The following is an 18084-nucleotide window of genomic DNA, read 5'->3' as shown; positions in this document are numbered from 1 at the left end:
ATGTAAAGTTATAAAAAAACACAAACCCCTAAAAAAAGTTGATTAGGCTCTTTCAGTTCTCAAAATAATTGGTTTCCCCTTTGTATTCAGATCCTATAATTCTGTATTGTCAAGCTTTCCCAAAAAAACAAGTTTGCTAATCACAGGCAGGTCAGCTTCATAATTTTACTATCAGTTTTAAGACCTGCTACTTACTTAGTTTATTTTTTATGTTAAAAGAAACAAAATTTATTACTAATTCATTTGGCAGAAGTGATATTTTTGCCTCCTTTTTGTTTAACTGTATAGTAGGTAGAGTGGCATTTTCTGTGTTATACTAGTCACTTGTTGTTAGTCTTCTTTTTATGAAATTGAATTTGCCTCTTTTTCTCACTGAAGGGAATATGGGTTTATTGTTGTGTACACTTTCTCAAAGGGAGTGAGGAATGCTGGTGGCATAACTGGAGGGGATCATTTTTAGATCATTTACAAATGCATACTTTTTGTCTTCAGTGGGAAATGTTCCTTTTCTCTCTAAGTAGAGGAAATCTTTTACTTCTGGCACTTTGACACATCACTGACTGTTAGAGAACATGAAGCCTCTGTTTACTGCTGGTTCTTGAGTGTTAAACAGCCCTCTACTGCTTTTATTATACCATTAATTGCACTTAATGCAGCTGCATTTCTGGTACGCCTGGCTAAACTCTGAAAATTAAGTAGAGGGTACTTTGTTATAAAATTCAGTGTAATGAGCTCTGGTGGGACAGGGTCTGTTAAGTTTGAAATTACCTCAGGCCATTTCCAGAGAACTTCTTAAAATATTTCATGTCTGTAGAAGTTTGTAACTAGATAAATAGCCCAGGATAATATTGGCATGGAAAAACTACTGCTATGTGGTTTTCACTGGATAAAATATGGATGTTTTTAATGGCAGAATAGTTAGGTTTATTTTCAGCATTTGTCATCTTTAGCAATTAGTTAAACAGAACATTTTTAGTCTGGCTACATGTACAGTTTTAAGTTAACACACTGGTGGTTAGGAACATAGTCTTTGCTGTTAATTTATCCCACACATTAATGACACTGGGATACCGTGGGATTCCAGATGGGGCTTTTCAGATTGGTACAAGAATAAGTTACACCTCTGCATAAACCTACCCCTTCATTCCCATATGCAGCAGCTGTTAGCTGAGGAATGTAACAGACCGGGCAAAAACCGAAACACAGTGGGGGGGGAAATGGGTGGTATTCAGCACCGGTCATTCTTAGAGTATTCCCATTTTATGTATGACTTAGTTGGATGCCACTCATATACTTTTAATTTGTCTGTAAGTCTTATATAGTATCTTTTCAAGAAATGCTCAAATTACCAACTAAACAATTACAAAATAAGAATTAAAAGGTTAAGGCTGCAATCATCTGGGAGTATGCATTATTGAACGCCGTGGGGCTTACTTCTTAGTAGTCATCTATGGGATTGCACTGTACAAATACAATACAGTAGTCAGTGACTTTGACAGCAATCCTAAACCCACTTTTCTTGGAATAAAGCTCATTCAACTCAATGGGACTTACATCTGATTAGATATGTTGTTCATCAACTATGATGCTCCAGTTCCACCAGTGTTCTTTTTGACTATGATAGCCGTATTGCTTTTCAGCCAAGATAATCTCCAATAGCTTTATCAGTGAAACTAAATCACCGTTCTATGCTGCTTAGAAATAGGTTCAAATTTAACCCCTTAAGGTTGTGCAGATGTCTCACTAGGATCAGCATCACATAGTTGTAGATTCACCAGCACAAATCAGGTGGAGAATCGTCTATAGTTTTAATGCAGCAATTTATCTGAGTTTCGTAGTTAAATTTAAGCATGAGGTAATTAGAGGCCTCCAAGCTTGAAATTCAGGCAGCTTTCCTTCTTTTAATGGACTCAATAGAGGCTTGTCAAGATCAGTACTTGACTGATGCAAATTTTATGCTCTGGGTCTGTTCAAAGCCTTCAGCCACAATATGGGTAAATAAATAAATAAATCCTAAATCAGTTTTCTTTTCTTGTGTTTGCATAAGTAAACTAGGTAGAAGTCTCTATATTTCCAAGGACTGGTCAGTCAGACCATTGTCTCAGTTAAAAATATTCACTGGGCTATAATAAGAAACACTGCAGCCATTAAGTACCACATCTGTTGTCCAGATGGGCTAACAATAAACACGGTAAAGCCCATCATCATTATAGAATAGACTGAGCAGGATACTCTAGGGATATTTCTAAATATGTATGTGTTGAAGGGGGAGCAATAGCCTGCTAACCTGTTCATATAGCACCATGAATCTTATACTAGTGTCTTGTGCATTTCTGCTACATATATAAAATCTACAGTAGGTGACTGGGCATCATCACATGCAAGGTGAGATTCAATGAAAGTAAATGCAGAATGCTGACACATTTCCACCTCATACATAGGCCTCATTTGCAGGTCATATCAAACCATAAATGAACTTAACCGTGGCTTAAAGGTGGGGCATGGGGTAGAATTGTGGGTGCATTGCTCTGCTGTTGCTACTGCTACCGCCAGGAGCTAAACCATGTTTTGACTTAGCTCCAGCTGTGCCAACTATCTGGCTAGCTGACTGTAAACCAATGCCTCAAAGCTATCATAAAGAAGACTTCGGAACTGAGGAAGAGGGAATAGGACAGCACCTCTGTGTGTGTGAACTTGCTGCTTCTATTACAATAGTGAGGAGAAGCCCTACACTGTATTATCATGTGCCAGTCAGATGGAGACCATTGCAGGAAGGACCAAGATCCATTCAATAGTGACCCCCAAGTCCTGGTCCATCACTGCTCCCCACTGCTAACCATTTGGGGGGGGGAAATATAAGGCTTAAGTTTTGGTAGGTGGTAGGAAAAGGGAATTTGTTGACAGTGTTTGAGAGAAAAAGATAAATGGGGGTTAAATGGATCATGTTCCATTCTAAAGCTCTCTGCCAGAAACTGAAACAGATTGTTTTTGGAATTACATGCTGTATTTTTCCCATTTCTGCAGAACTGTTGTTAGTGAATGAAATCTAAATATATGCCGTTCAGAAGACAATTATTTCTGTTAATGGCAGCATCAATATTCTGAATGCTTCTGGGATTATTTTAGGAAGCTAGAGGCTTGGAACAAACCAAAAGATAACTTCCATACCCTTGGTAATATGGGTTAGCTAATAGAGAGGGTTAGCTAATAGAGAGTGGTTTATTATTTATATTGGGTCAACAACTGGTTTTCTAGCATAAGTGGGAAGTACATAGTGTATCTTGATTTCACGAAGGCTTTTGACAAAGTCCTCCATATTATTCTTGAGAGGAAGAATAAGGGCTGGAGGAGGTAACTGTTAAGTGGATTTGTAGTTGGTTGACTGACCAAACCCAAAGAGACAAGTGGGGTGCCACAGGGTTCTGTCCTGGGCCCATTGTTGTTCAGCATCTTTATAAACAACTTGGATGAAGGAATTGAGGTGATGGCCATCACATTTGCAGATGACACCAAACTGGAAGGGGTAACAGGTTTTATTAAACAATGGAATCTTGACTAAGGCAACTTTGATCTTAATAGGTGGGTGGATTCTCATATAAGAAGAGTTTTCCGAGACCCAAATTGAATGTTTAAATGTATGGCTGTACCCAAAGCACAAAGAAAGGGGTGGGAGAGAAGTATACCATCTCTGGATTCCATCTGAATTACTTTTATCTATTCAACCATGATCTCATATACTGATTTAAGACAGAGATAACTGTTCTTGGATTTCAGTCAATGAAATGTAGACTTTGGAGCCGTCACCATATTCCTGACATCCTGTTCAATACCACTGGACAATTCCCCCAGTAGCTTTATAGGAGATAAGGAAACACTGGAGATAAATGTTGCCCCATGAAGAACAACACATAACACCCACTATTTCCTTATGAGAAATAAGGAAATATAGGGAATACCTTTTATTTCCTTATTTCTCATATGTCATTAAATTATAGGGCTTTTGATAAACAAACAAACAAACAAACAAACAAACAAACAAACATATAACAACACCCAAGGAGCCGAATAGCAGTCTGCAAAGGCTACTCTTGCTCTGGTAAAAGGAAACCAACACACTCAAGGAGTTGTACACTCAATGGGTAGTTTTTTAATGTAGTATGTAGTCAAGTTTTATTAGTAGTAACCCCAAAGATTGCTACAGAGTCTGGAATAATCAACAAAACGATTTATTCTGTTGTCCTCTAGACTGAAATAATTCCCATGGATCATCAGTAGTGTCTCAAACCCATATCTGTGATGGATTGAACATATGTAAATATGAAGGTTTCTTCAAACTTCATTGTTTTTATTTTAGGTAAAATAGTAACATTTTGCCTTCCCGCCCAATCCATTATGAATAGATAAAAGAGCATCTGGAAAACCAGCAAAAATAATTGGCTTGTTGCAAAGGCAGTTCTTATGAGAACCTTGGGTTAATTATACTCAGTTCAGTTTTGGCATCTGATGCATATTTCTTCCTCAAAATGTTGATTGATTGTCCCACTTCATTTATTAGCCTTCATTATAACTTCCCCTGCCTGAATGGTAGGAAAATTAAGAATTCATAAAGTACAATAATAAGATTTAGTTATGGCTTTAAGACTGTAAAGTGTTCCGTTGTTTTGGGGGCCCAGTTTCAGTGCAAATTATCTGCTTGGATTATGATTCCGTATAATGGCAACATTAATTTGTAATTTCATATGATTTACTGTTTTTGAAATGAAAAAATAAATTGGCCACTGTCCAGTAGCAAACTGAATGTGCTTTACTTCCAAGGTGGCCAATATGCCCCAACATATTGGTTCACCTCAAAGCAAATAAACCAGGAAGAGGGTTGGTAGGGTAGACATGAGGCGGATGACAAGAGAAGCAAATTAACAGAAACCATCAATCCATGGGCCTTCAACTCAGTTCTTTAAGGAACAAGGTGAAGCTGTTCAACAGTGGAATTTGCTGCCAAGGAGTGTGGTGGAGTCTCCTTCTTTGGAGGTCTTTAAGCAGAGGCTTGACAACCATATGTCAGGAGTGCTCTGATGGTGTTTCCTGCTTGGCAGGGGGTTGGACTCGATGGCCCTTGTGGTCTCTTCCAACTCTATGATTCTATGATTCTATGAATGTTTTGAGTAGCAGAGCCATTCACGTTATCCATGGAAGAGCATGATCATGTTTGAGGAGCCAACAGAGTTCAAGCATTTACAGAGCATTGCTACAGTCCTCCCTTCATATTTGAGCTACAGGTAACCTCAGCTTCCATGACATGTGGATTGGAAACTATGGCAATGGCTTCCAAATCTGTAAGATTTGTAAATCAGCTTTAAATTACGGCTTCATGTCCTGGCTTGCTGGAAAGCCATTAATCCTAGTTTGCTGGCTGAAACATAATGGGAAGGTATGGTTAACTGTGGCTTGCTGGCTTGTTTCTCAGCTCGCACAAAGGGAGGAGCGAACTGTGATCAAAAGGGGTAGACAGAACTCCTATATATCACGGTTCATCAAACCAGGATTTCATTGTGTGCAGAAGTTCATTGACTACAAAGACACAGTAGTGGATGTTCGCTGCCTCCTGAAGATAGTGGAGGTATAAGAGATATTTACCACACCTCTCACATAGTAAAACACATACTGCAGTCTGCTATATAATGGGTTGTTTGCATGGTTTCCAATCAACAGTTGCTTGATTGTTTTCTTGGCAAACGGAAGGCACTCTTATAGACGATTACAAAAACAGAGCCAAACGTTATAATGGACAAGAAGTAGATGACATAATTGTCTTTATGGCTCATCAAGAAGTATGTCATGCATCAAGGGGGAAGGAGGGGGAAGCAAAGTTGCGATAATTTATGACAAGGGAGGTTTGGGGTTATTTGTAGAAATGTGATGTCTTTGTTTGCATTTCTATCACAACCATGTAGTACATCACTTCTTGGTGCCATGCCAATAGTTACATTTCCATACTTTCCATTGAAACCCCCCTTTTCAGATGACCTCCCATTTGATTTAATATTTATTTGTTTGATCCATTTCCCCTTTCTGCTATCTCCATATATTGGCTATTTTTCTGTACCTCTTTGCTTCCTTCTGCTCCTGGGTTGGCATTGCCCGGCACATTCTCTTGTATGAAAATACTCCTCCATGACCCCACTTTTATTCTCTTTTTAGAATCATAGAACTGTAGAGATGGAGGGAACTCTGAGGGTCATCTAGTCCAACCCCCTGCATGGCAGGAATCACAACTAAAGCATTCATGACAGACGGCCATACAACCTCTGCTTAAAAACCCCTGCCTAAACCCTGTGCTTAAAAGGAAGGAGAGTCCAGCATTTTCCGAAGGAGTCATCTTCCATGTGACAACCATTTAGATACTTGAAAATGTCTATTATATCTCCCCTCAGTCTCTTTACCAGGCTAAACATACCCAACTCACTCATAAGGCTTGGCTTTCAGATCCTTGATAATCTTGGTTGCCCTCCTCTGCATACGTTCCAGCTTGTCAATACCTTTCTTAAATTGTGGTGTGCAGAACTGGACACAGTATTTCAGGTGTAGTTTGATCAAGGCAGAAGAGAGTGGGACACTGTACTTCTGTTGATGCATCCTAGCTGCATCTGTGTTTTTAAAAATATTTAATATTGAGAGCCAGTGTGGTGTAGTGGTTAAGAGCGGTAGTCACATAATCTGGGGAACCGGGTTCGCGTCTCCGTTCCTCCACATGCAGCTGCTGGGTGACCTTGGGCCAGTCACACTTCTGTGAAGTCTCTCAGCCCCACTCACCTCACAGAGTGTTTGTTGTGGGGGAGGAAGGGAAAGGAGATTGTGAGCCGCTTTGAAACTCCTGAAGGGGAGTGAAAGGCGGGATATCAAATCCAAACTCTTCTTCTTATTATTTAAAAAATCCAGAGTACAAATTTCAGCTGATGTCAGTGATCATAATGTCTTTAAAAACCTACACACATAAATGTGACATTCTGAAAAGTTAATGGCAACAAAGGCTGGGAAGAAAATTGACTCATGTTAAGCTTGCGGTCTACTAAGACCACTAGATAGGTCCTTTTTGCATGTACTACTGGTAAACCAGGTGTCCACCATCTCATATTTGTGTACCTGATTCTTCCTGCCTAGGTGTACAACATTCTTGTTGAAATTTATTTTGTTAGTTTGGGCCCAGTTTTTCAATATGATTGTAAGGTAAAAGGTAAAGGACCCCTGGACGGTTAAGTCCAGTCGAATTTGACTATGGGGTGTGACACTCGTCTCTGCTTTCAGGCCGAAGGAACTGGCATTTGTCAGCAGACAGATTTTCCAGGTCATGTGGCCAACATGACTAAATCACTTATGGTACATGAAAATACCATTTACTTTCCCACCGCAGTGGTACCTCTATATCTACTTGTGCTCGTATGCTTTTGAACTGCTAGGTTGGCAGGAGCTGGGACAAAGCAACAGGAGCTCATCCCTTTGTGTGGATTCGAACTGTCGACCTTAGGATTGGCAAGCCCAAGACTGAGGCTTGGTGGTTTAGACCACCGTGCCACCCACATCCCCAATAGGATTGTATGCTATTGTGGGGGCCCTAAGGGCAGAAATGGGACCCATACATTTTAATATAAACACATAAACAAAATAATTCTAGCTGAAAAATGACAAGTTGTTAAAAAAATGAAATTTTCAAAAGTTTACAAGTTTTCACTAAAATGTCATTAACATTTTTTAAAAAGACATCCTTCAGTAATAAGCTAAATTATGCCACACAGGCATTTGGCATGTGTGCTGGAAATGTCATAATATCTGTAATAATTATTTTATTTTTGAGGTGAGGGGCGTGCACTAGAGGGAGTGACGAATTGTGGTCAAAGGGGACAGTAGATTTAAAAGGACTTTAAAACTACAACATCATGCCTTTATGGACTGTGAATCTCAGAAATGCATGTATTGCATCCTTCCCCATGTAGATCCTGTGGTTCTTGACATACTTGTGGCATACAAAAGCCCTGTGGATTAAGAGAGCATTAGATTGGAAGTAATAAGGTTGTGCCTGACTTACCTCAGCATTTGTAGCAGATGTTGCAAATGTCATAAACATGAACCTTAGGGATCAGAAGCAGGGGGGTGGGTATCAAGACAACAGATTTAGGTCTCTCTGCTTTACAAGCTAGTGTAGTCTGATGCTCTATAACAGTGTTCAGACTTGATGTTAATATCCTACCATCCTTCCCAGGATACTGCTGTATCAAAAGAGTGAAAGCTTTCCTAAACAAACATGCAGTTTCCACAGGCAACTAAAAAGAGTGTTGGGAGGTTTTCTCAACAAACCAAAAGAAGAAAGGATTTCTTTGACTGTGGTTTTTTTTTTAATGCTTTCTTATGGGGGATAGAGTTTATAGTGAAAGGTCTTGAAAAGGGAAGGAAGGCCATTTGTTTTCGTGTCTGGCAACCCTACTAAATCTAATTTAATATGCTGTGAAGTTGTGTTGCACTTCACCAAAAATGCTTGAAACTGCAGAAGTTAATTTATCTTGGGGGGGGGGGGGAATGAGTGACGGAATCAGGGAAGAGCAAAATGACTCAAGATCAGAGAAGTGGAAATCATCTTGTAGAGCGAAAAGACAAAATAAAAGAGATTACTTTGAAACAAGGCACTACTGTGACATTTCTGTTCAGCCCCTCTATGAAATGAATGATTCTGACGTTTTAAAAAAATCTGTTGTTTTTCTCCCAAAGTACTATTTCAATAAATACTCCTATATAAAATAGAAAGACTGAGCTGGTTTTATATATGACCTTGATTTCCTTTCTAAGTGCAGATGAAGATGACACAAAGTGTTGGTTCACCATCTCTAATTTTGCTGGCTATTACTTTACTCCAGCAGTAAATTTGTTGTTCAATATAAACAGTGCAATGCTTCCTGCAAAGAAATTACATGTAACATCCGTAATGTTACACTTCTAAACCAATATCCCCAGTCTCCTGTCAGTAGGTGTCATATGTCTTTGTGTGCAGAGATCAGATTTGACGTTTGATATTATAGAGCGCATTACAAATCATTGCTCTAAAATTTCTTTTCACTGGATTGATTGATAATCAGACTGGTACCAACAAGACATTATGTATTACAATAACTCCTGCTTATATAAGGTGCGTTTATGTTTGGGCTTGCTGCTAAGTGCCTCACATTATATGGGTTGTGTAATTAAACATTTGGTAGTAAGACTAGATTCCATTAGAACAGCATTCTACACGCTAGAAACCTTCACTTGGGTCTAGGAATTCCTTGTAGACATGAAAGTGAATACTTGAAGCCTCCACCCACACAAGGCCTTTTCTGTTCACTGCCAAGGGAGTTTGTAAGCATATATTTTCCACAGAAGTGGAAGCCCACACACGTAAGAGCTCTATGTCCTTAACTGAGCATGAGTCCCAGCTAGCCATAGTCTCCCTTCTCTCTATAAGGTGAAGGAGCAAACTTCCTTTGTTTGTGACACCTCGTTTTGTGTCTTCATGCAGTGTCAGGGGATCACGTGAAATCAAACTCTGTAATACAATGTTTTATTCTTTGTCTGCGCACCCCTTAATGATCCACTGCATATAGTTTTAAAATCTTCACCACAATTAATACTTGGAAATAAAATAGTTTTGAATGTGGGGGTGCTGCATCAAAACTAGGCTCCTATCACATTTGTACTCTGGTAGTATGATCAAAGCAGTTTTGCTGCTTCGAATGGATGCACCACATGTTCCAAGAGGTTGGATCCAAATTTCTTGCGGTGAATCATTCAGGATGCTCAGTATGGGGAGGGCAACTCTCTGACAGTGTGTTTTGAGAGCTGTGCATTGTGTGATGGCATCTTCTTTGACGTTGCAAGAGATCTTGGTGCACAGCTCTCTTCACTTCTCTCCATTAGCACTCCCAGAAATGTTGTTTCTTCTTGTGCATTCTGGCTGTCCTGGCTTTTGAATAAATCTTTCTCTAAATGGTTGTAACATACAGTTTGGGGGAAATGCATCAAGCATAGGAAATGAAGGTGTGAAATTAGAAAGAAAATTGGCACCCCCCTTCCCCCACCCTGATCAAGATACATATAGCTGTTGGGATTAGCAAAGTGACAAGCCTTGCTCACCTACTTCATTTGCTTTGAACAAATGCACCCTGTGTTGTACCTTTTTTGTGGGAGAGGAAGCAGCCTTTATAGTGTCATCGGGCATGGAAAGAGGAAGTTCTTCAGAAGGACATTCATTGCAACTCAGGGAAGAACTGCACTTTCCATCTCAACCTTGTTTCTTTAAAATCCTGGCCCTGCTTGTTTTGTGCAAATCAAGACAGAGCACTCAATTCTTCCCCTATCCACCACTGCAGTTGCCACTCAACTTATGTTCCAGCCAGATCCAGCTTCCTTTTGCAAATATGAGCCTTAGTCAGGAGGAAAGCAACTGGTTGCTTCTCTGTCAGTCAGAAAAAGAGTTAAAAACTCCTGGCCCTAATTTTTAGATGGGAGCTAGATCCTTGGCTTTTAAGACACAGGGTTGAGACAAAATATGTAGCCGTGATAAAACAAAGAGAGGGGGCAATGCCCAGGTTATATTAGCACCAAAAAACTTAGAGACTAAATGTGTTGTCTGGTATTGTGAGTTTCTTTCATTGTGGCTGCTTTTAGTCACAAACACGCAGACACAGCTGTTATTTGGCATGGGACAGAAGCAGCCATTTCCACTGTTTCTTTTCCAGGCTGAATTGTGGTTTGGTGGCGGAAGAATTTTCCCTGAGACCACATCATGGGAGGAAATGTTTGCTCACCATCTCAAACACCATTGTCTTGAATCCTGGTCTGTCTCATTCCTCACCATGGCTACTATTTAAAGTTTGTTTGTTTGTTTGTTTGTTTGTTTGTTTGTTTGTTTGTTTGTTTTAATGAAAGAATGACACACATTATCAAGCATGTGTTTAATGTTGCATAGAGTTTGACCCTTAGTCTGAGGGCATCCCTGCTGATTTTAGAAATGTTTTGTACATCCACAGATCCCTTTGGATACATAGACTTGCAAAACATGTATCATACTGTTATTTGGACTTATTGCATATTCGCATTAATTCAGTCCTGTCCTCAAAATATTTCTGCTGGTGTGATCCCTGAGATGGAGTCCTTTACACAAAGGCTCTGTTTTGAAGAAGAAGAAGAAGAAGAAGAAGAAGAAGAAGAAGAAGAAGAAGAAGAAGACTGTTCAAATCCTAGACCCTTAGAAACCGCGCCCCCCCCATTCAATCTCACTATTTCAATCCAAATCCTTAACAAGAAATTATTGTCAATAATGATTCTTCCCTGTATATTCACAGTACTCAGGAATAGGGGGACCCCCATAGAGCTCTGTTTCCCCACAACTCCCTCTTCCTTGTGCACACACAGTCGTGTACATAAGCACATCATCAGGATGGAAATGGGAGATCTATACTGCTGCTTGTCTTTTGAGCCTTCCCACACTGCTGTGCCAAGCCCTGTGAGTTTAGGAGCTCATCCAATATGGCCAAGCAGAGGAAGAGAGCTAAACAAGGATATGAAGACATGCACATTGTGACCCATTCCCTGCAACGACCAGTTGTGCTCCCTGCACACTGAGGGGCAAGTGGAGAACCAGGGTTCTGGTGAGCTGTGTGGCGTTCCCCCAAATGTTTTATTTAATAGTGATTTTCAAATGTGAGATTGAACGAAACGTTTTAATGAATAATACATACAATAAATTGGTCTCAGATCAGGGATGCATTGTGACTGAATGTGTAGAGATTGCAACATAATTGCTTTTTTATTCAGTTATAGGTGCCCAGCGCAGGAGAAGCCCCAGTGCACTTGCCACTGAAGTATTTGAGTCACATTTGGGAAGCCACATTTTACAGGTAAAAACAATGGCTTTACAAAACAAAACGAAAGTTAAGTATACTTAGTAATGAGATCTAAGAGTTCTGTCAATTATTCGGCTACTGTGTGATGTTATTGCGGCTTGTATGATGAGTTTTGGGTTTTTTTTACAAATTCATTTTTTTTTTCCTTTTTAGAAAGCCATGGTTGAAAGAATGTTAATGAGAGAGGGAGGGCAAGTATTATATGTACAACTTAGTCGTATTGCACTGTGAAGTAGCAGTTGGCTCCCCAAATGCTTGTGTGCATTTGTTTAAGTATAAATCACTATTTTATGAAAACAATTTTTATATATTTTTTGTCTTGTTCACATTTTGGGTTTTGATTTTCTCCTCCTGTTTTTAGTTTTCCAGCACCTTTTTCTCTTTTTTTACTGCTGTTGACTGTCACATTCAAAACGATAGTTATCTTTCTTTAGAAGATAGCATGTCCTCTAGATCTTAGATGTACTAGATAATCAGTGTGGTGTTCCCCAAAATTTCATGACATTCTTAGGTAGTATGTGCCAAACAGATTATCAAATGCTTATGCGCTGTGCATGTGTTGCGGTTTTGTTATGACACAAGAAGCCTAAACAGAATCACAATCCAAGCAATAGGATCAAAATGGGCATAATTTGTCAGGCTAGTCAAGATATTTTTTAAAATTAACTTGATTATGGGCTCTTTCACTGCACTGAAAATAACCACTGTTTATCAGAAGCTTATGCTCGCTTAATCAGTTTGTTCAAAATGGAATGCTATCTTAAGATAAGGGAGACAACATATCAGCAATAAGAAATATTCTTTGTAAACTGATAGGATGGGGAGACTGTTGTCCTGCATTATGCAGCTGCAGCTTTCAGAACCGGTATGAGTAATGTCCATGTTTTAAAGCTTCATTATGGCTTTAGAGAAAAGTTTAGAGGCAATTTAAAAATGATTCAAAACTATTGGCCGCATGAGCTTCTCTAGGATGCTGAGATTGTGAATTAAGTGATTTTGTTATTTGTGTGACCTTGGTTCAAGTTTAACTTGCATGCTCTTATTCTGCCAGCGGATCATGATAATGTATCGTATCAAACATATAAAGATTGCATATGATGTCTGGCATATAGCACAGGGATTTTGTTGCGTTGTTACCTTGTTGATATCTAAGAAAAGATAAATGAGCTAAAGCTTTCAGGTCATTCTGTTGTGTAATCTGTTTAATTTGTTATGAAAACGTATTAACATATAGGGTACAATACAGCCAAAGTTTGCTACTTTTAAGCCACATTGATTTCAATAGGAGAACTCGAGCTGCTTACCTCTGTGCTGCTAAATCAGCAACACTTAAAAGTGCTTAAAGAGCTTGGATTGTGCCCATATTTTGCATCATTACAAAGATTTAGAAAGTGCTAATTAAATTAGATTTGTATACAACTCATCAGAGTGCTATTTACAAAATGTGTACTGTTCATCCTGACCTTATTGAAGCATCTCAGATGATTATGATAGAATTTTAATTGAATATTATTTGATGTTTCTTTACAGTCGTGTTTATTGTAGACTTTTAGAGGAAGATAGAATGCGTCATTTGAAATGTGGGAAGTTATAAGTATTTTATCATCTATATTGGTAGCTAGATTTATTTCATGGTGGGGTTTTTTCTGTATTTACCTTACCATTATTATTATACCTAATATATATTAAGGAGTGGCCTCCTGGACAGCACTGGACATCTAAAATTGCTCCAGTTAATTTTTATCCAACTTAAAACCCAAAGGTTTTTAAGTGACATGTAGAGAAGGCTAACAATAAAAAAAGAACCTGGATGACATCATAATTGGATGCAAACTGATAAAGAGAATCTGAAAATGCTGTGTATTATTTTAGCATGCTATATAACAGATTGTAGCAAAGCACAGAAACTTAATGGTGCCAATAGGGAAACCTGCTGGAGCCCAAGCTCCCGAATACAGTTGTACCTTGGTTATTGAATGGCTTAGTTGACGAACAATTTGACTCCTGAATGCCACAAACCCGGAATAAGTGTTCCGGTTTGCGAATGTTTTTCGGAAGCCGAACTTCTGACGCTTCTTCCTCCTGAGTGCAGGAAGCTCCTGCAGCCAATCAGAAGCCTTGCCTTGGTTTTGGAATGGTTTCAGGAGTTGAATGGACTCCCGGAACGGATTAAGTTTGAGAACCAAGGTACCACCGTATAACTAAGAGTCTCATGGCATCTCAAAGACTAACTAATATATTGTGGCTCTTTCATTGGCGTGCAGATCTAGGTCATTTATCTGACAGTTGATTCTGGCCTACGAAACTTATGCACAGTATGTCACAAATTATCCTTTAGACTTTTGCTTGTTTCTTTTACAGCATACATATGTGCCTGCCCTCCTTTAACTTGCACTTACATCTGATCAAGGTGTGAGAGTAGAAGCTTCTTGCAGAATTAGTTAGGGGGATAGATTGGAGGGCAGGGGAACAAAGCAAGTGGGCTTATACTGAACCAAACCTTTGGTCTGTCTACCTCTGTATTGTCTAAACTTACTGGCAACAGCTCTCTCGAATTTCAGGCAGGAATCTTTTCCAGCCTTACCTGAAGATGCTGGGGATTGAACCTGAGGCCTTATATGTGCTAAGCAGATGCTCTGCCAATGAAATGGACCCTGTTCCGCCACAGCTGCATGGCTCTCCAGCCCCAGGAGCAGATCACTGCTGTGAAGCTTTGCAGTGGGACTCAAAACTTCTCCCTAACTAGAACTTCTCACAGACATTAATGGTTTTCTCTTACCACTCCCACCACCCTAATTGCCAGCAGTGATCAGTAAATCTGATCTTATTCCAAAACAGCTTTTCCGAACTTGGAAAGAGTTCGCATAGGACTGTCTCCCAATGTTCACCATATCGTCCAACATTTATCCAATGAAAATAGGGATGTCTCATTCCATAATGATAATTTTACTGATAATACCCCGCACAACTTACTGGGTTGCCCCAGCCATTCTGGGCATCTTCCAACATATATAAAAACATAATAAAACATTTAAAAACATTTTTTAAAAAAACTTCCCCATACTGCCTTCAGACGTAAGAGAATGTCCAAGATTTTCTCTCGGGAGAAGGCTTTCCCTATCTGTTAATCCCATACCTACCTATCTTTGCATATATAAATGCATTCAGACAGACAGATAAATATCTGCTAAGAACAGATCCTCTCATTATGATGATATGATGAATTTGCTGACAGCCACCTAATCAATCATTCAGTCTGTCTATTATTACAGCCAATGACCAGTGTTCAACCTGATGAATCTAATTTTAAATTTGTCATAAAAAATTAAATAAAACAGCATTTTGTATTATTTTACATCTAGATTCTTTAGGAGGACAGTGTTACTCAGTCGAATATTTGAGAGGCAGTGTCAAAAGCAAATATACAATCAAAATGAAAATCACAGCAGCTTTGGGGCAAAAGGCATAAGTTTTTTTTTTATAAAACAAGAAAAGGAAATTGCATATTTTGTACAGCTGAAAAATGTTGGTGAACTTATAATTGGAATAGCTTGTTCAGAATAAAGACCAGTTAATTAATGAGTGTAAAGTTTTTAACTTCATTCAGACATCCTAGTGGATTTGTCTCTTTATATCACACTTTCAACTTTTGGCTAAAATTCTTTGGCTAAAATTGGGGTTTGGGGTTGGATAGTCTGCAATTTCTTCCTGCATGAATGCTAAAATATTTTATTGAATAATCTTATGATAAACTAGGCTTAAATGTCTGCATAGAATGCAGCAACCTGTACAGGACCTCTCCTCTAGTTGCAACTGCATGACTAAGATATCATGAAGATGGTGATTGACCCCATCCTTTTTAGATAATCAAGAATGACCAGAAATTGTAGGATTAAATATAGGGAAAAGTAAAAGTTAGATGATATATTTGCATATGCAAATTAGCTTAATTGATCCTGCTTGCCTCTACAGGGATTTTTCATTACAAACTGGAGTGCTACATTGTTCAGCTCATATTGAGTAATTTAGTAGCTAATGAGACCAGTTTGCACTAATTTGCATATGATAAATGAGCTTAATTGCAGTAAATAACTTGGAGGCATAATTACTTAATTTTCCTGTGTTGCACGGCTTTTAAGTTCACGTATGAACAACTCAAGATAATTCCGCATATTTAAATAAGTTGCTTTTCAAATTTCTTAAACCAAACAGGATACCTTAGAATTTTATACTGTAAAACAATCAAAAGTGAAGTTTATGGTATGGCCGCTTAAAATGTACACAATTTGAAGCGCTGGTTTTTTGTTTTGTTTTTCATAAACATGACAAACTTGCTAATGGGTACACAATAGTGCTTAACCTTAAAACTGCTTAAGGATAAACACTATCCTTAAGATGTTATTAATGTTGATATGAGTCCTGTATCTATAGTAGAATGTTTAGCGTTGAATAAATATGGCTATTGGTAGAGGGGTGGGGACTTTTCAGAGACGAAGTTAATTATCATTTGAAAATAAGATTTAGTGCACCGGTGACTAATGCAATTTTGTTGATGGTATTTGTCCCTCTTCTGTATGTAGCACCATTGTAAAACAGTGCAGATGTTACCATATTAAGTGAAGAATTGTCCTCCTTGGCCAGGAAAGGCTATTGGGATGCAAGCATGTAGAACAGAGAGGTTAAGCTAGACCAACAGTAGTTAAGAATATGGAAGTTATTAGTTTCTGAAGAACAGAACAAGTTTAGCAGACACCCCACTTTACTCCCTCTCTTTGCTCTGCTTTAAGCAGTGATCTGATGAACAGATAGCAGCAGTGATATCTGAAAGAAGAATCAAAACCACCTAGCATGGGAGACAACTGAACAACCAGAAGAGGCTGCAATATGAATTAAAGGGAGGGGTAGATAATAATTTTGATCACAACAGAGGGAAGAACTAGAAGGTATTGATGAAAAGAAAGGAAGAGAAAGGGTGTGTTAGAGCAAAGTATTTATAAGAGACCATGCTGTTTCCCCCCAAAACGCTACACAATCTATTCTTAATCTCCCCATTCCTATAAGAACAGCCATAGTATAGCAGGAGAAAGCTCTATTCACACCTTCTCCATTTGTGTAGGGTAAATGGATGGAGGAGGATCAGGGCTTTGCCATTGGCTTTGGCTCCGAATCTCACACATCCTACAAAAAGAGGTCCATTGTGTGCATTTAGGTTCTCCATGCAGTTGGAGCCCCCAATTTCACAGGGATCCCAACTGCACAGAACACCTATGCAAATATAGCTGAAAACCCATACATCAAAGGCAGCACATGCAGTGATGCTGGGACAGGGTCAGTGATATGCTCTTGAACATATATTCTAGACTCCCTTTTTCACTCATTTATCTTGCACATAAGACTCCAGAGTCCGTCTAACCCAGTATCCTATTTCTAAAAATAGCCATGCTTATAAGAAGAGCATGAAGGCAGCACCCCTCTCTGGTGGTTTGTCCCTAGCATCTCCTGCATCTGAATATGGAGGTTCAATTTAACTATCATGGCTAATGAGACTTTGGAAAATGTTGCAGTGCATCCTCACCCCCTAATGAAACGGCTTCCATTCAGGATTCTAGCCAGATAACCAATGCCCTCCTGTACTATAAGATGAAAGGAACGCTGAAAATTGTATATACATTATACTATAAGATGAAAGGAACTCTGAAAATTGTATATACATCATCAATTTCAAGCACAGGTTTCTGAGTACATCATATCTGCTTTTTCCATTCCAGAGAAAACCATCAGTCATTTAGATATGATATATATCAGCGCTATGCATTGATGCCAGCTCTGGTAATGGTTTTATGTTTTTCATTGCTGTTAACTAGAAAACATATTAGAAATACAAATTCACCCTCGATAGACCATTGGAAAAATTCTGCCTACATCCAGGGTGCATCAGTAAAAAAGAATGGGTACCTGTTCCAAGGGGCTTACAATAGAAAATTCAGCATGTGGGAGGGGGTGATGCAGAGGTGGGAAAGAAAAAGAAGTGGAGGTCAACAGGATATGTGATTCTTTGAGTTACCCATGCTTAGGCGTAGCTGCTCAGGAAATAGTTAAACCAAAGACTCCTTGGAAAAGACGACATCTTCAGGAGCCATTGAAAGGATGTCAGCAT

At 38.9% G+C, this 18084-nt stretch overlaps 1 protein-coding gene across 11 annotated transcripts in view; it reads left to right on the top strand.

Moving 5' to 3' along the window:
- NPAS3 (neuronal PAS domain protein 3) overlaps positions 1 to 18084 on the top strand; it is a 625716-nt gene that overhangs the window by 265617 nt on the left and 342015 nt on the right. For all 11 annotated transcript variants that reach the window (XM_083506523.1, XM_083506522.1, XM_083506519.1 and 8 more), the window contains one exon: positions 11839 to 11921. In XM_083506523.1, the coding sequence (XP_083362649.1) occupies positions 11839 to 11921 (83 nt within the window). The remainder of the gene's footprint in view (positions 1 to 11838; positions 11922 to 18084) is intronic.

This window comes from Podarcis liolepis (assembly GCF_965112155.1).
Source record: "Podarcis liolepis genome assembly, chromosome: 1".
NCBI lineage: Eukaryota > Metazoa > Chordata > Lepidosauria > Squamata > Lacertidae > Podarcis > Podarcis liolepis.
Note: the sequence above shows the minus strand (reverse complement) of the source record. Positions and strands in the feature narration are given on the sequence as shown.